Source organism: Myotis yumanensis, unplaced genomic scaffold (assembly GCF_028538775.1).
Source record: "Myotis yumanensis isolate MYYU_CA2020_CCGP unplaced genomic scaffold, mMyoYum1.0.hap1 SCAF_10, whole genome shotgun sequence".
NCBI lineage: Eukaryota > Metazoa > Chordata > Mammalia > Chiroptera > Vespertilionidae > Myotis > Myotis yumanensis.
The window spans coordinates 41,475,001-41,497,928 of NW_027223761.1; the positions used below are offsets into that span (position 1 = coordinate 41,475,001).

At 37.2% G+C, this 22,928-nt stretch overlaps 2 protein-coding genes and 1 pseudogene across 2 annotated transcripts; 1 reads left to right on the forward strand and 2 right to left on the reverse strand.

Annotated features, from left to right (window-relative positions):
* Positions 1 to 5,246: 5,246 nt before the first annotated feature.
* Positions 5,247 to 6,224, reverse strand: OR51T1 (olfactory receptor family 51 subfamily T member 1). The gene has a single exon (XM_070426799.1). It carries the CDS (start codon positions 6,222 to 6,224, stop codon positions 5,247 to 5,249), a length of 978 nt encoding a protein of 325 aa, XP_070282900.1.
* Positions 6,225 to 11,408: 5,184 nt separating this feature from the next.
* On the reverse strand, positions 11,409 to 11,993 carry LOC139018424 (olfactory receptor 51H1-like; annotated as a pseudogene).
* A 7,674-nt stretch (positions 11,994 to 19,667) lies between these two features.
* Positions 19,668 to 20,618, forward strand: LOC139018156 (olfactory receptor 51H1-like). Its single transcript, XM_070426801.1, has one exon. The coding sequence runs from the start codon at positions 19,668 to 19,670 to the stop codon at positions 20,616 to 20,618; it is 951 nt and encodes a 316-aa protein (XP_070282902.1).
* Positions 20,619 to 22,928: the final 2,310 nt, after the last annotated feature.

Below are 22,928 nucleotides of genomic sequence, written 5' to 3' on the forward strand. Positions count from 1 at the left end.
AGGTATGGGGGAAAATGAGGCAGGGTCAGCCAGGATCAGGGACTAAAATAATACCTTTCTAAAAAAGTATTATGGATGATTTATTCTTATGTTTCTTAATCATTCTTGCAATCAGCACAGTACATGGACTGGACACTGAGATCTGTGAACTTGGGATTGATCTGGGCATTGACAGGTATATCTGCAATATCATTAAAATCATGAATTAGCACACGGATATGGAATCTTAGATACAATGTTTACAGCATAAGGATAAACATACTTGGAAGTAAAGATTGTACACCTTTATAGAGAATGAATATGAAAGGAGCTAGAAGTTAAAGGATGTTACCCAAACCAGTTACTGATTTTCTCTCAGGCAGTCTTCAGATATGTTGTATTTGTTGAGGGGTCTGCAGTCAATTTAATGCAAATTCTTGATCTCCCATTCATGTAAAAGAAGTTTATTATCAGTATGAGTTGGTTTAAGATTTTATTTCTTTGCTCTTTCCTTAATAATCAAATGTTGGCATATCACCAGTGGTTCCCATTTGAATTATGACAAATAAACTCCCTCTTTACAACAGACCATCTTTTTTTCTGTATACAACAGAGTTCCAAAAAGGTATAGTTACTAAAAGAAGCACAGATGGACTACTTCACTACTGGAGATAAATAGGAAAGCTAACAGTACAGAATATGTTAAAGCATTGATGTTATTGATTAACCACTCTAAGATATATGTTCTAAAATAATGGCTCTCATGCTTGTTCAGGTACTTGTTATTTTGAATTATGATATTTTCAATTACACTAAACAAGCTAGAAATCATTTTAAAATAGTAGAAAATTTGATAATATGAAACTGTATTCATGAATATATGGTTCTATTATAAAAAGATAAATAGAAAACTGAAGATAAATGGCTATCTCAAATGATTTTCTATAAAGTTTATCTGTTTCTTATTCATATGTTATTTGTAAGTACTCCACAGCAGACAAAGGTATAAAACATAAACTTTAGAATAAGTCAATCAACCCTTAAATATTTGTATTGTGAATTAAGAGAAAACAACTGGTAATAAATTTCAATGTTTTACTGTCTAAGGTGAACTCACAAATAATATTATTTCCATTTAAAAATTATTTTGAAGACGTTCTCTGATTAATAAATATTCTTATACATTTGTGTCTCCAGGTGAGTTCAGCTGAGTTTTTATTGTTCAATAACTGACCCTGTCTAGAACCCATAGCCTAATCCGGAAAGGAAGGGACAATCTTTTGCACCTCCTCCCAGGTTGTTTCAAATTGTGCTCTAATTGGTAGTTCACATGTCTGTCTCTCTTACTTGCACTCTGTTTTTTCAAAAGAACTGTACACATCAAGTGTGTTGGCATGTCTCCAGTACTTGTACAGTGTATATCAATGACCCATTTTCCAACTTGTTTGGGGAAAAACATAGTAAAAATAACAAAAAGCCTTTGACAATTCAGAATATGATGATAAATTATAAGCATGCAGAATATTTGGAATGATAGAAAACTATTGCCAAAATTAGTAGGAAGTAATTAATAGACTTTAAGTCAAAAGAGCTGCCCTGGAAAACAGTTCATGTCCTATTTATGTACAAAAAGAGCAAACAGGTTGTCATGAAAGAAATATAGAAGAATACTAATCTTCCTTCTAGTATTTGTCCTCAATTCAGAAGTTCAAATCTTTACAAGCCAGAAACAGTCCACATCTGAAGATGTCAATAGATGTTATTTCTGGATCAGAAGAGTGAAGAGGCTAAAGTTTATTTGTTTTCTTCAATTATAATAAAGGTTTAATGCATTTTTCAATCAAGCTTCCAGTAACATTTTATTGAGAACTTACTAAAATAATTCTAAAACTAGATTTACAAGAGTAAACTGGAGAATATAAAATTTAAAAAGATAAAAACTATAATAAATTTTATATGATAGTAACATTCATTAAACAGAATAAAATTGTGAGTAGTTTGCTCAACAAATCAATAGGAAAAACAAAGAAATAGATCAAACACACCATGATGTACTATGTATAATATGAAATAACATATATTTAAGGAATACCAAACAACGTTGAAAATAAATTGATTATTCAAATAATACTGATAGAAAAAATTACAACCTATTTTAAAAACCATGTTTGTGTCTGATCTTTTATCCACACAAAAATAAACTAAAATAAATTAATAATTAAATACAAAAATAATTTTTAAATAAATAAGATATACATTTGAGTATTCACTATTATCCTAGTTTATAAATGTATATGTATGTGCATAAGTATTGGCTTGATAAAAAGATTATATCACATTTTATGTAATCTCTCAATAGGATTATGAGTAATTTTTGAAAGTTTTTAATACTTTTCTCAGTTTCTCAATATATTCACAAAAATTTAATGAAATACAATACAGGATGAGGCAAAAGTAGGTTTATAGTTGTGAGTACACAAAGCACAGTTTATTCTTGTATTATTAGTAATTATTGTATTATTTTCCATACAAACAAATGTAAACCTACTTTTGCCCCAACCTGCATATATGTGGATAATTATATATGTATATATGTGACATTAGCAATTAGAACAGCCTCTAAACATATTAAATACATTCCTTGAAATGACAATAAAGGACGAATTCATGTTCTATTAACAATTACTATAGAAAATGTTTTTGTTTTGAGCAAGTGAGTTGCATTTTGAGACTGATGTGAAAAGTATTATTTAGAACAATGAAAGATTAACATACATACTGCAGATTACTTTATACATTGATTATCACAAAATTGGAAGAATGATTGCACATTTCTACAATTTTTTATCTTATAATTTTTCATACTTTAAAAAGACGCTACAACCCTTGAGGCATTGCTCTATATTCAAACACAGCTATATTTCTGAAGTGAAAGTGTGAATATTCACTCAATAGTGAATAAATAATGACCATAATTATATTCACATCAGTTTATGTTAGCTTTTGCTGCCAATAAGTTTTAGCAACAAACTTAAGAAAAAAATTTAAGTGTTTTTCCAGATGTTTTTAAATTTATAAATTGTGAATAGCTGTGTATCTTAAAACAAACAAAACTTTTACAAAGGTCTTCCAAAGGAGCAATTAAGGAGCCATTGATATTTGTAAGAACTGATGAAGTCAAGTTTGTCTGGTTAGATCAGAGTGTGGTGTGGGATTTCTACTCACACAGATTGATTTCAGGATCAGTCTCCATTGCTGTGTGATGTTCTCTTCTCTCCTATTTCCTAGTTCATCTCCACTGGCCATTCTTGGCTTCTGTACAAGTCCCTTTCCCTCTCTAAGCATAGCAAGGCCTGGGCTTATAATCATGAATATTGAGAAATATTTGGCATTTTATATCATCCCCTAAACTCCTCAGAGAATACCATGTCACCTAATCTAGCACTTCTAACATGCTCTATTCTGTGACAGTTCTCTCCTCTCCATCCCCATGCCTCTAATTCTTAGCTAAATCACATATCCAAAATTCTCATCTAAATTTACAAATTCTCTGAAGTCTCTTTTCTCTAGTTTGTTTTATTCTGGGCTTACTAAGGGACAGTGTGACTCAGAAAATGTTTTCTGTCCTTAATTTGTGCTCTGGAACAAGATATCTAGAAATCAGATGCATCTTGTGACTCTTGAACTTTGCATAGTAGTCATGTTTTATCCTGTTGAGGGGGATAGAACCAAATAAACATTTATTTGGCAGTGATATGAGAATGAAGAACTGAAATTTGAAATACAAAATTGTGGTATAATGGAATACAAAGACTTCCCACAAAGTGCATGATGCCAAGAGACGTTCTGGTGGTAATGCTGGCCTTGAATTCTGAAAAACTGAATTTTATTCCTAATTGCACTATTTTCTGGATGATCCCGCACTGCTTAGTCTCCACTTAAAATACTGGCTTCTGCCACACACTTTTGTGTATGGGACACAACACCAGGGATATATCAAAAGTACCTGAATAATTTGGGTAAAAGGGAAATCACACAAACCATTTTAATTAGAAATAATATGTAATATTGTAGTTAATGATTAGAGAAAGGGGGTTTGTGGTTTGGACAGAGTCAAAAAGTTTTCAGTACTTGAATTGAACAGGAAGCTTGAACCAAACAAACCAGAGTTTGGGAGTGGTAGTCCCAGTAGGCCAGGAGTAAGAAGTTGTAGGGGCGGAGACAAGTGTCTTAGATCAGAATATCTGCTTGGTTCCTTGGGCTCAGACATGAATTATCACGAGGAAACAATTACCAGAATAATTATCAGAGTTTCATAACTAGGTGTGTGCAAGAAAAGTTCTCCCAACATCCTATCATCCCTATCCAAAAGTTACTTCTTCACAAAACAAATAAAGGTCATTCAAAGATTTCCCATTAAAAAATACCAGTCACTATGAAATTCTACAGTGACAAGAACAGTAAAAGTTTGAGGAGCCTAACAGCTCAACCCAAGAAACAAGGCAAAGAGATAAAAGGTATAATCCTGGGGCAAAGGGACTGTGGAATCAGAATCAGAACTGTATTAGAATATCTAGGCAATGAGGAAAATAATAAGGCAATGTGTGATCTCATATATTGAATTCATTGGCTGTCTAATAAAGAGCAATTAAAACTGAAAATTTCACTTTTACTAAGGAGAAACGGGATTAAAGAAAAGATAGAGGTTCAGGGAATGCATTTGTAAAGAAACAGAGCTCTCTAGAGGTGACTTTAGGAACTGAAAAGTGTGCAACAATGTCCTACAGTTTTAAATCACAAATTTCTATGCACATGCCTTTGCACACACCTGTAACTTTTTCATTTACCAGCTCAAGGTAAAAATCTGTATTGCCCCTAGGAAATTTGACTACAGAAATAAATGATTTTGTTCAACTGAATGCAAGAACTAAAATTGTCATTTATTTGTTTTCTGTTTAAGAATTACCATTTTTAAGCATAAGTAAATTGTTCAGCTGAAATAAAATGATCTAATTGTTCTTTTAAAGTGCTCAGGAGCCCATGTAATGGTTTTAAATATTTGAGTAACATATACATAAATAATTTGGTTTTGAATTGCAGTGGTTTTAAAACACTTTTTGATAAGCTTAGGGGAAAAGTATTCTCTTCTTTCTGTTCCAAGAATTTAATTGAAACTGCCTCAGTAACCAAAATGCCTGAGGATGAGATGAACCCAAATCCCTTTCCTTAAATAGGATTTATGGACCGGCAATTTCTCCCCTTCAATTCTACCCACCTGTAAGACTCCTCACATTGGAGTCCCGTGAACCTTTAGATTGGAGCAGCCGGAGCACAGCCTGGCGGATGGTCTTGGTCTTCAAGCTATAAATTACAGGGTTCAGGACAGGTGGTAAGAGCAAGTACACATTGGCCAAAATGCTACAGACCACCTTAGGGGTGGAGTTGAGGAGGCGGTGCGTAAAGGACAAACTGATCATTGGCACGTAAAAAACAGTGACAGCGCAGAGGTGACAGACACAAGTGCTGAGAGCTTTTTGTTGCTTCTTGGGGGCTACAATGTTCCGGACAGTACGGAGAATTAGGGCATAAGATAAAAGAATGAACAATAAATCAGTGCCACACAGGTAGAGCTGAAGAAACATGCCCAAAAAGCTGCTGATCCAGGGGTTGGAATATGAGTATTTGATCACATCTGGGTGGTAGCAAAATGGGTGGGAAAGCTCCTGGCCTCCGTGGAAAGAAACACTCTTCAAGGCTAGAGCCATGGAAAAGAGGAAAATTACTTGTCGTAGGCAGATCACCAGTCCAATCACCAAGATCATCATGTGTGTGAGGACAGTGGCATACTTCAGTGGGTAACAGATGGCCATCAAGCGGTCGAAGGCCATGGCTTCCAGCACCGAGGACTCCAAGAGAGAGAAGCCGTGTACAAAGAGCATTTGAATGCGGCAGGCTTTAAAGCTGATCTCCACGGAATGAAACCAAAGAACGCCAAGCACAGTGGGGAGGGTTGAAATGGTCAGACCTAGATCAACAACTGACAGCATGGAGAGGAAATAGTACATGGGCTTGTGGAGACTCTGCTCAACGATGATGACAAACAGGATCATGCTGTTTCCCAAGAGGGCAATGGTGTACAGGCAGCAGACTGGGATAGAGATCCAGATGTGAGCCACTTCCAGCCCAGGGAACGCAGTGAGGAGGAAGGTTGAAGAGGATGATGTGGTGTTATTGACAATCACCATGGTGGGTTGAGGATGCACTCTGAAAAGGGAGCGAAAATGAGAGTGTGTCATACTGAGCCTTTTTCCAATCCATGACTCTTTTATAAACTCCAAATCATAAAATTATTTCTCTGTATTCAAACCCCCAATTTAATTACGGTACCTATAACATCATTCCCTTGTATCTTTAATTTTTCTGTCAGAATATGGTCTCATTTTTTTTTCCTCTACTCTTTCCCAATTATAGCCATCAAGCTCTCTAAGTTCATCTGCATCCTACTGCCCACACAAGCCCTGATCTGAAATAGAAAATGTTTATAGACATACATCACACATATGCACACACACTTACAGAACAATGACAACCAATGGGTCTTTGTATTAAGTCTCCAAACTATATAAGTTGCTCCAAAAATAATGGAGAAGTACATAAGAGCACAAGGTACCTATAATAGCAAACTCCGTGATGTCCTTGCTGGAAGTTATTCTGGGATGTTGTAGCCAGAGGTATCCTTATACCTGAATCATCAGCCAGCTTCTCCTAGTAGACTCTATTAAAAATATCCTTTTGCCGTAACAGGTTTGGCTCAGTGGATGGAGCGTCGGCCTGTGGACTGAAAGGTTCGATTCCGGGCAGGGGCATGTACCTTGGTTGTGGGCACATCCCCAGTAGGAGGTATGCAGCTGATCAATGCTTCTCTCTCATAGATGTTTCTAGCTCTCTATCTCTCTCCCTTCCTCTCTGTAAAAAATCAATAAAATATATTTTTTTAAAAAATATCCTTTTGTATCAGGGATTCTTTATTCCTTTTCCTGTAATTCTCTTCTTCCCCACTTCACATGCATATGAGTCTTAGATTCATCTTGTGCTCTAATTCTGTTTCTCTTTTCTAGAACCACTGAAATAATGGGTATTGTCTCCTTTATTCCGTTTACACCTTGGGGTATTTGTTTCTACTCCTCCCCATGGAAATCGACCATGTGACTTTGAGCCAACCCATAGTGAGTTGATGCCCTGTGAATCCTGTGAAAAATTTCTAACAGTATTCTGGAATACATGACTTGAGGTGTCCTAATCTAGGCATAGTAGGTAAAACACCATATAAAAGGCATGGGGGCACAGCAACATGTGATGAATGACTTTGTAAAAAGCATGACTGGGATAGAAGTAGGAACTAATACCTAAAAGGGAGTCATTAAAGGACAGGTAGGCATTACAAAGATGAGGTGACATTACAAATGAGAATATCAAATAGTTCACTGGGTGGGAAAAGTCCACAGAATGATAGCTGTAAAGAAAATAGAGATGGTGTCAAAAAGGAGGCATGCTCTGTAATCCATATTTAAGATGACCATGGCAATTCTATGCAGGATTTGTTCACTGAGTGTTGGTGTCATCCTGACAGATTTTTAAATTTTGACTTAAGACATTTAGTCCTCAACAGAGAGCTAACGAGGAGTGATGTGCCTAGCCCACTTGTTCTGTGGATTTGGGCAGCCATTGTATTCTTATTTTCCAGTTATCTAGGTTTTCTGCTTTTTTGCCTGAGTAGATACAAGGAATTTGCATCTGAATAGATATAAGGAATTCACTAGCAACAGATCCTGCCAGTTGTTATATAAGAACAAATATGAGGGATTGTTAGTAATTTTCTCCCCTTCCTTCAGTCGACCGAAGATGGTGATAGAAATAATCACTATTACTCCAAAATGGGAAAATAGACTAATTGCTCTTTCAGGTATAATATTTAGTATTATTATATTATACATGGCTGAGATATAACAATAAGAATCAGGAAAACTAATACCAGATGAGATGTGGATTAGAATGCTGAATTAAATCAACCTCTCAGACTCGTAATGACTATTTTGATGCCAGTTACTGTGAGGATGGCCAGGGAGACAGGAATGAGTAAAGAATAGCTTCTGTATTCTAAAGTCTCTCAACGTAATGGAATGTATAGTGTGAGAAGTCAAGGCAAAATATTCATGGTAGGAAATTAATACATGGGAAAATGAGGGAAGACTAGCCAGACAAGAAAGCAGAAGGCTATTAAAGATTTCTCTTTCATTTTTTTCCTCTCAATCTGAAATGTATATATATATATATATATATATATATTAGTGAATCTATCTTCTTCTCTGTGATTACAATTCAGGAATCTCTTTGCAATGTAAAATTACTCAATCTATTCACTCTTCTCCAAAGGTACTTTATGTATGCTGTTTATACCACTAAAATCTAATTGCCTGATCACATTTCTTTCTTCCTCTAAAATGCCAGCTTTCTGGGAATATAAAACATATGTGCTAATTTTTATATTTTCTCCAGAGACAAGCACAGTTATTGGTACATGATAAAAATTCGAATAATATAATTTATAATAGAGGTATTAATGGATGGATAAATGATAATTGAACAGAGATGGATAAAGACTAGATGAGAAAACTATAGATTGAGCCTGGAAGTTTTGCAGGAAGGATGAGCCTCAGGGAAAACATTTCCCCAGACACCAGGGAACATAGAAGAGCAATTTTCCTCTCATTGGTTGGGAGAAAAAGGGGAGGTAGATTAAAAGAAAAAGAAAATAATTAAAATCCTTTGTATATGTCAACATTTGATAGCCACCTTATATACAATTTTATATAATCTAAGGTGGGATTATATACATATATTTATCCTATTTAAAGAAAGGATCCCACTAGATAAAATAGTATTTCAAAGGTAAAAGAGCTAGATATAGATTCAAAATTAAGACCAGATTTACTAACTCCAAAGTTCCTTATTTTTTATTAAACCATAGAACATTAGAGAAGCCAGGCTTATGGGAGAAGCTAACCAGTTGGACAGTATGATTTCCTTATTTTAAAATACAAGACTTGCTTGTATTTTATTATTTATCTATATGATTTAGAGAAGGAATGAAAAAATAAGTAAAAGGAAGAAAAGTGTCCTCATACCTTATTTTTAAAAGAATATTTGTGGAGTCAGTCCATGTGTGTTTAAGAGAATATTTGAATGTTTGCATATGTTTGTATTGTGGGTCTCTCTGTACTGGTGTATGTAGAAAGGAGTTTTGGAATAGAAGAGTAAATAAGAGATAAACTAGATAATCATTATCTTCTGCTCTTTGACTTATAGCTCATAAAGGACAAGAAGATGACCCTGGATGATGTGAGGGTTAAGAGGAGATGAGACAATGGCTCATTTTGCTGGTAGAGAACTTGTTTTGTATGGAATGCAGATATGTAGACAGGAGAAGGAACAGAGGGCCTTTCCTCCAGACCCAGTGAGCTCAGACCCTCTGGGACCAGTTGTAGGACAAAATTTGTGCCTCGGTTCATCAAGGTTTTCTCTGCATTGCCCACTAACCAGAAGAATAGGCTAGAGCAGGGGTCCTCAAACTTTTTAAACAGGGGGCCAGTTCACTGTCCCTCAGACCATTAGAGGGCCAGACTATAGTTTTTTTTAAAAAAAAAAACTATGAACAAACTCCTATGCACACTGCACATATCTTATTTTGAAGTAAAAAAACAAAATGGGAACAAACACAATATTTGTATTTGCATGTGGCCCGTGGGCCGTAGTTTGAGGACCCCTGGGCTAGAGCTTTCTATCTTCAGTTCTCCCTCTGAGTGGCAAGGCAGATGGTAATATCTTCCAATTAATATACAGAAGGCTAGATTAAATGAGGATAGAATCCACCCAACTCAATAACGAAGTGATCCAAAGGTCAACATCCCTACTTTCTGGCATCAATAATGATATAGACCCACCCTCTTCATTTATAAGTCCTCGTCTTCTGTTTATTTTTTCCAAAATCTGGTACCTGCCCTGGAATCTGGTCATGCTAACCTGAAACTTACCCTCTGCTTCTAAGTCTCTGCACTGCTTCCTGCTTGTATCTTTTATTTGACTCTTAATAATGAGGCATGGCTGATATTAGTAATTTTTATATGCAAGTGTCATCTCCTTTATCTGCCTGAAGTATGAGTCCCTTGAAAGTTTGGGTATACCTGTTGTTTTTCCTCTCAATGCAAGATACTAAAGTAGGATATGGAATAATATAAACCTTCAATTAATAGTTTGACTGGTTGCTGAATAATATTGATCTCAGACAGAGTTCTGGGTCCTATTTCTTTTCCTCTTTCTTCCTTTATTTCCCTTATGTCTTCCATAACCCTATCTCAATTTCATCCAGGCTCCATTACATCCCTTTTCTTTACCCCATCTTCCATCTTTTAATCACTTATCACCCTTCCCTCCTTCTAGCATTCCTCATTCTTTAGCCCCTCTCCTCCCAAAACTTTCCATTTATGCATTCTTTTTACCTGCTCACATCAGTAGGAAACACCACCAACTTCTCTTCATTCCCATCACAGAACAGGAACTAAACTGGATCCCAAGGGTTTGAGCTTTATAGGCAGCTCAGTAGAGTCACCAGGCAACAGAGAGCTATTTTCATTCATGAGTGAGTTGGAGCAAAGAGTTACCGAACCCTTATGAGCATGTTCCTCTACAACAGCTCAGACATATCTTCCTGACACAGGTTCAAACCCTGCTCGGGGGCCCAAACAAACCTCATACATCAGAGCCCTCCTGGCCCTGGAGGCTGACAGTAATGAGTACTTCAAAAACTGCCTGCCTGCATCAGGTAACTATAACCATTCCTCTTCACCTTGCATTAAGCTACAGATTCTAAGCCAAGGAGGCTCCCTGAATGTCAGAGAGGGAACAAGAGTGTGCAAGAAGAGCCATCCCTCAAATTATTTTTGCTCTAATTTGTACTTTTCCTTTCAGGTGTCATTGTTTCCTTGGCCATTGCCAAGTCCCTCCTCTTATACAGGTACCTCTCCTAAGAAGCCATCCTATTACCTGACTCATATCTGTAACCCACCTCCCCTTCTAAACAGAATTAAACTGGTGTTTGATAGTTATGAAAGACTGTATGTTTCTAGAATTTTATCCATTTCACCCAGGTTGTCCAATTTCTTGGCATATAGTTGTTCATATTATTTTCTTACAATCTTTTGTATTTCTGTGATGTCACTTGTTACTTTTTTCATTTCTGATTTTATTTATTTTGGTCTTCTCTCTTTTTTTTTGATGAGTCTAGTAGTTAAAGGTTCATCAATTTTGTTTTTCTTTTCAAAGAACCAGCTCTTGGTTTCATTGCTCTTTTCTATCATTTTTTAGTCTCTATGTCATTTATTTACAATGATGAAGATCACAGCCAGCAGACCACAGAAGCTATTGACATGGGTGTCAGCACAGGCAAGCCCTCATGGCATTCTGATGAAGGCAGTATGCATGATATAGGACACTGGAATGGCAGAAAGGTAGCCTTTTGATGAGGAAAGGCACAGGGAGCACTGCCACGACACTCCGTAGCAGGACTGCTGCCCCAATGTTGCTGATGACTGCGTAAGTGAGAATAGTAGCATAGTGCAAAGGGAAGTGAACAGCCACAAAATGATCAAAGGCCATGGGGCCACCAGAACACCTAACTCTACTTCCTCAAAGCTGTGGATAAAGAACATCTGAGTGATGCAGGCATCAAGTGAAAGGCAGAGATCCATGGCGGCTAACATAGCCAAAAAATAATACATGGGCTCATGAAGACTATGTTCAACTTTGATGACAGCAAGGATGATGACATTACCCAGGACTGTGGTACTATAAAGAGGACAGAGGGGCAAGGCCATCCAGAAGTCCTTCTCTGGCATTCCTGGAATCCCAGTCAAGGTGAAGCACTGGTGGTTATCAGTAGTTTGGTTGAGTGACAACATAGTGCAATAGAAGTTAGAATCAGTGGCAGTAGTATTAAGATGGTAGTCATAAGAGAGGATAACTTAAATATTATTTGAACACACTTGTGTCCACAGTCTGATATAAAAACAAATGGCCCTGCCCCATGAAGCAATATTTCTATCACTGAAGCAATGTTCTAATATTTCTATTACTGAACATCATATATTAAAATACCTAGGAGAAAAAACAACAACCTTCAATTAACACCTCATTCAATATGGATAAAATCCATCTGGAAACATCAAAGAGTTAGCTGTCTTGCCTCTTTGCTAAGGAAAAATTTGACATTGTACATTTATATGGGTAATGAATACGGATGCCAATAATTATACAGGAAATATTAACAAGCACAAACATGACATATGGATGCTCATAAACACAGATATGCAGGTGTGTAACATATGTGTGTATCTTGATTGTGATCTTAAATTGTTGGAATTTAGACATGATCCTCTCTGGGACTCAATTATGTAGGACAGACAGAGGAGAAAAATATTCTTTAAGAACTTTAAAACTCTGACCTTCTGCATTCCTAGGAGTGTATGGGTACTAAAAAGACCTGAGCATGCAGCAGATAGTGGAGGGAGAAGTTACTTTGACTCCCAAAGAACTTTAGAAGGACACACCCTGATAAGCAGAATAATGGTCTGTAAGGATGCTCACATTCTAATCATTGAAGCATGAATATGTTAGCTTGCACTGGCAAAAGGGATTTTGCAGATGTGATTGAAGTTCAAGATCTTGAGATGGGGAATTTATTCTGGATTATCCAGGTAGGTCAAATCTAATCATATGAGTCTTTAAAAGTGAGGACATTTTCTGCGGGAAGCCATCCATTGTCAATACTATCACGAGTGCATCAAGGAATTCAGAAGGTGGATGAACCTTGAGCTTTAGCAGGGTTAAGCTATGAACCGATTGTGCCATGTTGAGATAGCGATGGCTCAAAGCAATTTCCTGACCTGATAGGCTCAAAGTAAATCTTTAATGATCTTTACTGACCTTTGAGACTGTCTGTCTGTGACCTGTTTGCTGTGCTTTACTGAGGGTAAGATGTGTATCTAAAATTGAATAAACAGGAGTAGGGCCAGGTTTCAGTGTGCCTTCCCTAGAGAGAGGTTACCACCTGGCCCCCACCCCTTAATAATTCATATTTCTATTCTAGTGTTTTCATTTGTGCATCGGCCCCTTCCTCAGATCCTGAACCCTAGCCGTGCTGATTGTGGCAATTTTCCCAGCTTCAGACAACCAGAGAGATAGCAGCCTAAGAAAGACTCACATGATTTGTTAGTTGTGAAGTTAAGGGAAGGGGACTGGAAGCCAAGAAATGTGGGTCGGCTCTAGAAGTTGGAAAAGGCAAGGGAACAGGATTTTCCCCAGAATCTTCAGAAGAAGATGCAGACTTGCTGACATCTTGATTTTAGCCCAGTAGGAGGCATGTTGGACTTCTGACCTACAGAATTGTAAAATAATGAATATATGTGGTAATTTGTTATTGTATAAGTAGAAAAAAATAGCCAGAGGAGCCAGAGAAGACTTGCTTTAGCACCTTTTTCATAAATACTCCAAGTCTTCCATTCAGTCTCATTTACTCAGACCCTGTTTTGTTTGTGTTTTTCTACAGTATGTTCTTCATTCTCCATTGCAATTAAACTTCTCTGTCCTAAGGTACATCTGGAAAGGAATTCTGAGATCCATTTATCTGCTACTCCTGATGGAGCAGAATGCCCTCCAGTATTTGCAGTTTTACAACTAACGGCTGGTTCAGTCAGATGAGATCTATCCAGGGAGAGACTATCTGGGTTTGAATGGTGGTTCTTCAAACTTAGACAAGTTACCTAATAACCTCTATGGTTCATTCTTCAACTCAATAAAATTAAAATTAAAATTAAAATAATAACCTCCAAGTTGAAAGATGTCTTTGGGACGAATTAAGAGCTCTACCCAAAACTGAAGTGGGGCAGGGAGAGTCCTCACCTCCACTGCCCCATCCCACTCTCCCCTTAAACCATCTGCCTTTTAAAAGCAAATAGTTTTCACTGCAATGTTAGACACTACAGGTATCTGTACCCTAGCCAGCAGGGACCTCTGAAGCCTTCTTCGTGACCTGCCCCCCGCCCCCACACATCTTTTATAATGCCATAGCTATCCAGGATCCACTCCCTAAATTTTAAGAACTTTAATAGTAAAGTTTAAATTGAAGGTGCTGTTTGTAGACACTTAAAACCCAAATAAAAGCCAGCCATCATGACAAATCCTTGAGTGTTGTCTTAAGAAAATGATGCTGCTCATCACAGCTTCAGCATCTCCTGTTTTTTGATGCTTAACTACCCCTGCTGAGCTCAAAGTTTCCTGGCTTTTCCTTCCCTCCTCTCACTCCTGTGCTGTCCTGTGTAGTGATTTGGTGAGAGAAATTATTGCTGCCCACCCCTCACCCACCTCCCCTGTACTTCATATGAGTTTCGAGTTTTATTATTGCAATAAAAGTGCTTTAAGCTGTATTTTTTTTCATAAAGCTAGTGAGGTACCATTCATGTATGACTGAGGTTGTTCTGTATTTGGAAGGTTGCCATCACTGATTTACATTAGGAAAAATTAGGTCCTCTGAGATCAAGAAAAAAAGACCAATAAGCCCCACTTTAAGCACTATTTTTTTTCTTTCTCTCTCCTTCTCCATTCCTCTCTGAAATCAATAAAATATATATTTTTTAAAAATAAAATAATAATGATAATAAATAAAACTACCTCACCTACAAAAAAGAAACAAACAAAAAATCCCCACAAAACTTCCATCACATAAAAATATTCCCAGATGGTAGTTTGAGGTCAGCCATGGGCCTGTCTCCAGCTCCAGGAAACCATGATTATGCTCTTTTTATAGTTTGTATTTATTAGAAATTTCATATAAATGGAATTGTACAATAAATTACCTTTGTGTCTGGTTTCTCTCATTTACCATATTTATGTATGTATAGTCTATTTCTTTTTCTTGCTGAGTATGTCATTATATAAACAAAACACTTATTTATCCATTCACTAGTTGACATACATTGGATTATTTACAGCATTTGACTATTATGAATAATGCTGACACAAACATTAGCATGTAGTCTTTGTGTGTACATTTTTAGACAGATATATGGGAGAAGAATTACTGGGTAGTATGATAGGTATTTGTCTAATTTTGAGGAAAATGTCAAATTGTTTACTATTCTGGCTGAAACATTCTATACTCCACATTCTTTTCTTTTTAAAATATATTTTATTGATTTTTTTCAGAGAGGAAGGGAGAAGGAGAGGGATAGAGAGTTAGAAACATCGATGAGAGAGAAACATCAATCCAGCTGCTTCCTGCACGCTCCCTACTGGGGATGTGCCCGCAATCAAGGTACATGCCCTTGACCAGGATCAAACCTGGGACCCTTCAGTCCACAGGCCGACGCTCTATCCACTGAGCCAAACCGGTCAGGGTGACACTCCACATTCTTTACAACACATGGTATTGTCTAAACATAGTCATATCATATTATTTAAAAATATACAGAAATACTTATAAAGCAACTGTTCATAATGTGTATGGTATAGGTCAGTGATGGCGAACCTTTTGAGCTTGGCATGTCAGCATTTTGAAAAACCCTAACTTAACTCTGGTGCCGTGTCACATATAGAAATTTTTTGATATTTGCAACCATAGTAAAACAAAGACTTATATTTTTGATATTTATTTTATATATTTAAATGCCATTTAACAAAGAAAAATCAACCCAAAAAATGAGTTCGCGTGTCACTTCTGACACGCGTGTCATAGGTTTGCCATCACTGGTATAAGTGGTCTCCTATAGGTTGTAATACTCACTGGGAAATAAATGGGTTTAGAAATTAAAAATAAATAGGTAAACTCCTGCTATCATTCTCTATGGTGCCTTTTATAATGTGACTATGCCTATGAAAGCAAATAAGTGAGACCAAAAGTGCATGAAGAGCTGGTGGAAAGGGTCTGTAAGCAATTAAGGACTAACCACATAAAGGCACTGATGGAATAACCAGCTATTTCTGTAATTTTAGGAACTATATCATTGATGAAAAATAATCATTACAAACAAGTCCAACACATTTTAAAAATTTTGTCTGGTGTCCCTGATGGAGAGTTCAGGGAATCCATCTCTCCATCCGACAACAACAGTAGTCCTCAGCCCTATTTCAGAGTAAATTACATTATGTCACCACTGAGACTGAGACTGACTTTGGAGTCAGAAGACCTGGGCAGAAGCTGGGCTGGAATCCTAGAACTTATTTAGTGATTTAACACAAGGAAGACATAAACATATGCATGTGTGTGTATGCAAGAATGAGAGAAATAGATCCTTCTTTCATTTTCTAACTTGGCTGATGAGATGCAAATAAAATCAAAATGAAAAAAAAAATTTTTTTGACATGTGTTTGGAGAATCAAAAATAATTTAACAGATGGAGGAAGGGCTTGGAGTTCTCAGGAAAATCCAGGTGGAGTAGACCACGTGGCAATACATAACACACCTCAAGGGATTTCTCCAGAGCAGTTGTGAAATTGTTATAGAATCATGATGGCTCCAGTCGCCACCAGAGGTTTGAGCAATCTTATAAGTACTCTCTTTGCTAGTCTCAAAGAAGGAGAGAAGCCAAATTAATTCTGAACTGGAGCCCAGAGGTTGATACAGGTAATATATTAATCTTAAAATCATTTTTTATGCCCTCCACATAGCAGGCTCTGTGTAGGATTATTTACAGACATAATTTTATTAAATCCTCATAGGAATTCTAATGAGAGAAATGATAAGGACAGATGAAAAGTCTATAAAGTGTCATGGGTAGCAGAAAGCAAAGAAAAGAGAAAAAAAGTAAAATATAGAAGTTGCACTTAAGAAAAAAAGACGTATATTGTGGGGGAAGATCTAGTGAATAGAGAAGAATGAAATAAAAATTGGATGGAAGAGTAAATGAGAATTAAATTGGGAACTAAAGAAGAGAGGGGGGCTGAAAATTTAGGGAAAATGGAAAAGGAAGATAAAGAATAGAAAAATGAATGGGGGGGGGGGAAGAAGATGAGGTAAAACACATTTGGATAAACAGAGTCAAAGGCTGTAAAAGTGAAAAGAAAGCCCTAGCTGGTTTGGCTCAGTGGATAGAGTGTCAGCCTGCGGACTAAAGGGTCCCAGGTTTGATTCCAGTCAAGGACACATACCTGGGTTGAGGGCTTGATCCTCAGTGGGGGACATACAGAGGCAGCCAATCAATGATTCTCTCTCATCATTGATGTTTCTATCTCTCTTTCCCTCTCCCTTCCTCTCTGAAATCAATAAGGATATATTTTTTAAAAAAGAATCATTAAAAAAAGTGAAAAGAAAAACAAAAATCAACAATCTCCATAGAACAACAGTGGTTCAGCAGATCCTGGGGCTTAGTCAAAGAATATCAAAGATTTTTTAAGTCTTTCCAAGAAAAGTTATCAGTAAGGATGAGCCAGTTGACTCTTGCCTAGTGAAAGCCATCAGAATTGCTTGAGACCAGGAATCATCAGGGAACAGCTCTCACTTACCATGCAGAGTACTCAAAAGCCCCTCTTCAAATCCCAGCCACAGGGTAGATGACCACTACAGTCTGCCTTGTTTAGATCTCAGCATTGTGATTTATTGGGAAAGAGGCCTGGACTCTGTTTGCAACACACATCACAACCTTTGTAAGTGGACTCCTCATTTAAGCTTTTTGTCTGGACCCTCCTAGAAAAGCAGATTTTTCTCTTGATTAATAATTGTCAACCCACATGGAGAAGATGAGGGGGGAGTGTGAGGGTTTTTAAGACTTCTGGAAAGAAGAATGCCATTCAGTCATCCATATTATTTTATTCATTGCTTCATTCCTTTATTTAACAAATATGGAAAAGTTACTATATGTTTAGCATATGATCTATTAGGTGATGAGCTGATAAATATTCCTTTCTTTTAGGGAGTTTAACTTCTAGTAGGAGAGATAGACTAGACATTAAACAAATACTTACGCAATGTTTAATTGACTGTATTCACTTAAAAGGAAAAAAAGCCCAGAATGTGAAAACAGTATACTAAGGAGTCTTAAAGGGCAGTGGGCATTTGGAAAAGGTTTACTTGGGAAGGACAGCTAGGCTTTGATTAGGCAAAGAGGAACTGTGCAGAAGGTGGAGAAAGGCCTAAGGAACAGGGAAGCACATATGTGGGAATCCTGTGGCAGGAAGAATTTAATGAGATCCAGGAACTTAAACACCACAAATTTGGCTGGATTGAAGAGACCAAAACGGAGAGAAAGGGTGTGAGCTGGTGCTCCAGAGGCAGATAAGGGTGACTCTTGATGGCTAAGATAAGGATTTGTGACTCTATTCTACCAGTAAGTATAACAGAAGCCCTTAAAGGAGCTTTTGTTTGTGTTGAGTAAATCATATTGTAATTTTTAAAAGTTTATTCTGACTCTAGAATGAAGAATTATTGGAAAGAGGATGATCAGTTAGTTAGCCTGGGAGAAGTGGGCTATACTATTTACTGGCTATATAAAATGGAGATAATTATTTCATATGTTTTGAAGACAAGTTTGAATGTTGTTTGATGACAAAAGGGGCTTCAAGAATGGCCCTGTTTCTGGTGAGATAGGAGACTCTCAAAATAAAAATCCTGCCCTACCCGGTTTGGCTTAGTGGATAGTGCATCGGCCTGAGGACTGAAGGGTCCTGAGTTTGATTCCAGTTAAAGGTATATGCCCAGTAAAGGGCATGCAGGAGGCAGCCCATAAATGATTCTCTCTCATCATTGATGTTTCTCTCTCTCTCCCTCTCCCTTCTCTGAAATCAATAAAAGTATGTTTTAAATATAAAAATATTAAATCCTATGAGTGATTACTCCCATATCTCATGTATGGTTGTTTGTGGGTCAATAACCTTTATTTTCTGTTCCTTGCTACTTTAAAATCAGGTAATAAAAATATTAAGAATTGTTAAGATTTGTGAATATTAAGTATTACTTTGAACAGGTTTATCCACTAATTTATCCACTAATGTGTCTATTTACAAATGGAGGCCATTATAAATACAGTGAAATAAATACCTAGTCATGTGGAAGAATATATGCACACATATGTGCTTTAATGTGAATATACATAAGTATACACATGCATATTCAAACAGGCACATAGATTCATGTGGACATGGATATGTGAAGGCAATGAAATGTGTGTCACTGTGTGTGTGGTAATGTAAGCATAGTGGGTGTTTTTTTTATTTAGCAAAATTCTCTATGGTATTAAGTCCTTGGGTGTTGCTACTTCTTTTTTGCCAAACCTTAAGAACTGTTAAAAGAGGAGATATCCAGACGTTTCACTGTCTAAATATTAGAGGATTAGTTTTATTTCCATTTTTTGAATGAACAAATTAAATTCAAGGGAAGGGAAGTCATCCCATGTGATTATCTATGAGGCAAGAAGACAGTGATACAAAAACATTTTAGATGCTGTTTTTAGCTTAATTCTCCCCTCTGCTGTTCCACTTGTATATTCATAAAGCCACTTACCTCTCCCTCTTTTATGAAACTGTTTCCAATTTAGGAACTGTGAGCAAAGTGGAAGAGTCCAGCCTCACCCGGTGGTGAGAACACCATGATGAACTCTAATGCATCATTTATCAATCACCATAGTTTTATTTTGACAGGTATTCCAGGAATACCAGATAAAAATCCGTGGATGGCCTTTCCCCTGGGATTTCTCTACACACTAACTATCCTGGGAAATGGTACCATCCTAGCTGTGATCAAGGTAGATCAGAGTCTCCATGAGCCTATGTACTACTTCCTCTCCATCTTGGCTCTGACTGATGTTAGTCTCTCCATGTCCACCTTGCCTTCCATGCTCAGCATCTTCTGGTTTAATTCCCATGAGATTCCCTTTGATGCATGCATCACACAGATGTTCTTTATCCATTCATTTGGATTGGTAGAATCAGGAGTATTAGTATCCATGGCCTTCGATAGATTTGTGGCCATCCGCAACCCATTACACTATGCGTCCATCCTTACTTACAGCATCATTGGCAAGATTGGAATAGCTGTCCTCACCCGGGCAGTCTGTGTTGTCTTCCCTGTGCCCTTTCTTATAAAGCGGCTACCCTTTTGCCGTTCTAATATCTTATCTCATTCATACTGTCTCCACCAAGATATAATGCGGCTAGCCTGTGCCAGCACCCGCATCAACAGCCTATACGGACTCATTGTAGTCATCTTCACATTGGGGATGGATGCCCTCATCATTCTATTTTCTTACATGTTCATCCTGAAGACTGTGCTGGGCATTGCTTCCAAAACTGAAAGGCTCAAAGCCCTCAACACCTGCTTCTCTCACATCTGTGCCGTGCTCCTCTTCTATATTCCCTTCATTGGTGTCACCATGACCCACAGGTTTGGGAAGCATTTATCCCCAGTAGTGCACATGCTCATGGCCAATGTCTATCTGTTACTGCCCCCTGTACTAAACCCTATTGTCTATAGTGTGAAGACCAAGCAAATACGAAGTCGAATCATCCACATGTTCCAGAGAAGAAGGAACAGGACCTAGAGTAATGGAATCAAATGGAAGATGCAGAATACGTAGCATTTTCAGCAGTTACAATGCAGTCAAATTATACACAGCTGGTAAAATGAAAGGGTGGGCAAGGCTTGTGGGTGAAGATACAACACACGTCATTCTTGGTCTGTATACGCTCCATTTTGGAATGTATATACTGTATTTTGCTAAATCACATGCAAAATCTAATTTAATCAACATCATAATATTTCTTCTTTGAACCTGAAGATGAGTATCAATGATGACATAAATTATCACCTGTTTATTCAGATAATGCTTATGTTTATTCATATAATGTTAAGTAATGTTTCTTTAATTATCAATTAAATAATAATTACACTAAAAGAAATATAGAAGCCCTATAGCACTGCTGAAGGCTAGATTTCTGAGATAGTATTTTTTCTTAAATAGATCAAAGAAAACTATTACAAAATTAAGTAGATTTGTTTTTATGTTTTAATGTTGATTGGATAAAAAGTGCCTATAATAAAATTGAAACAGACACACTTGTGGTTACTTCATTTATACCTCTTCTTCTAAGGGATATTACTTCTTTGCAGATTTCTAATAGTTCTAGTTTTCTGCCATATGTTTAATAGAATGATAGGTGTTCTGACCTTACAGTATGTTCTCAGCATTAGTAAAATCTATTTTGCTGTGTACTAGAGAATCCAGCAAAACTTTACCAAGTAAAATTACTGCTGGGCTTCATAGGAGGACAAATGAAAATTTTCAGCACTGGGAAAAACTTTAAGAAAGCAGTGCGCACAGTGTGGGGATGAGTATGTCAAATGCAATGTACCTTTGTATTGATGCTAATACCTGCTTTGAGTATTTTATTAATCATTACACAATCAAGTTGGTAGGGGGGTTATTTACTCATTCAATAAATATACACTTAACACCAATGGAATTTCAGTCATTATTCTAGACCCACCAATTTTCTGCTCAACCCTGGCATTTTCTTTAAAGGAAATATGTATACAATTATAAGTCATGTAGGTATTACATGACAATATCACATTTAATTTGTTAATAATAACTAATAATGCTAGTTGCTTTTATATATTATCTCCCAACAATCTTTGAGAATAAGTGTTATCAACATTCGACACATGGGGGAAATGAGATTTAGAGCAGTTAAGTAAGTTATTCTAAGACACACAGTTTCTAACTAGATTAGAAACATAAGTCGATTCAAATTTAGATCTGTTGATTGTAAAGCCTGTGAATTGAAACTCGACTCATGTATCAAGGTTTCCTAGGCTTGCAAACAAATTCTAGAGAAAAGGAAGGAACCTATATTTTAAGATTCAGATTAATGAAAGATAAGCTGGTAATCAATATTGTTGAATCTTTAAGTAAGAGGTTCATCTTGCTAAAATGAAACTAGACAGAGAGGCAGATTAATAATAAATTTCCAAGACTAATGTAGAGTTTACATTTTCCATGAAAATTACTGAAAATTGTTGGTGTGTGCAGAATGCAAATATCAGTCAAGGCCTTAATATTGATGCTATCTAAATGGAAAACATGAATCTCAAACAGAACACATCATCAATTTGCCCACAAAAAAAAATAATGTAAATTTTATTTGTATTTAATTTTATCCCATCCTTCAAAATATTTTTCTTAACGTGTTACCATATACATTAAGATAGTAGTATAGGAGTATCTATATACACTTTTTTATTTTTTAATATATTTTATTGATTTTTTACATAGAGGAAGGGAAAGGGAAAGAGAGTTAGAAACATCGATGAGAGAGAAACATTGATCAGCTGCCTCCTGCACACCCCCCACTGGGGATGTGCCCGCAACCAAGGTACATGCCCTTGACCGGAATCAAACCTAAGACCTTTGAGTCCGCAGGCCAATGCTCTATCCACTGAGCCAAACCTGTTAGGGCTATATACACTTTTCAATGAATAAAATCTAAACAAATAAAAGTCTAGGTGGTCCTCGCGCACGACGTCATCACAAGATGGCCGCCACAAGATGGCCACCACAAGATGACTGCCACACGATGGCTGTGCACAAAGCAGAGGTGGGGCCCAGCAGCCACTCCGTGCAGTGAAGCCTGGGGGTTCCATGTCTCCACATGGCATGGAGGAGGCGGGTCCCGGCAGGAGAGCTGGGTCACGCCAGGGGAGGGCAGTTGGGGGCCATCGGGCCGGCAGGGGAGGGCAGTTGGGGGTGACCAGGCTGGCAGGGGAGGGCAGCTGGAGGCAATCAGGCTGGCAGGCAGAAGCGGTTAGGGGCAATCAGGCAGGCAGACAGGCGAGTGGTTAGGAGCCAGAG

Excerpts from the sequence above, each read along its gene's own strand:
- OR51T1 (XM_070426799.1), bottom strand. The coding sequence starts at position 6,224 with ATGGTGATTGTCAATAACACCACATCATCCTCTTCAACCTTCCTCCTC.
- LOC139018156 (XM_070426801.1), top strand. The coding sequence starts at position 19,668 with ATGATGAACTCTAATGCATCATTTATCAATCACCATAGTTTTATTTTG.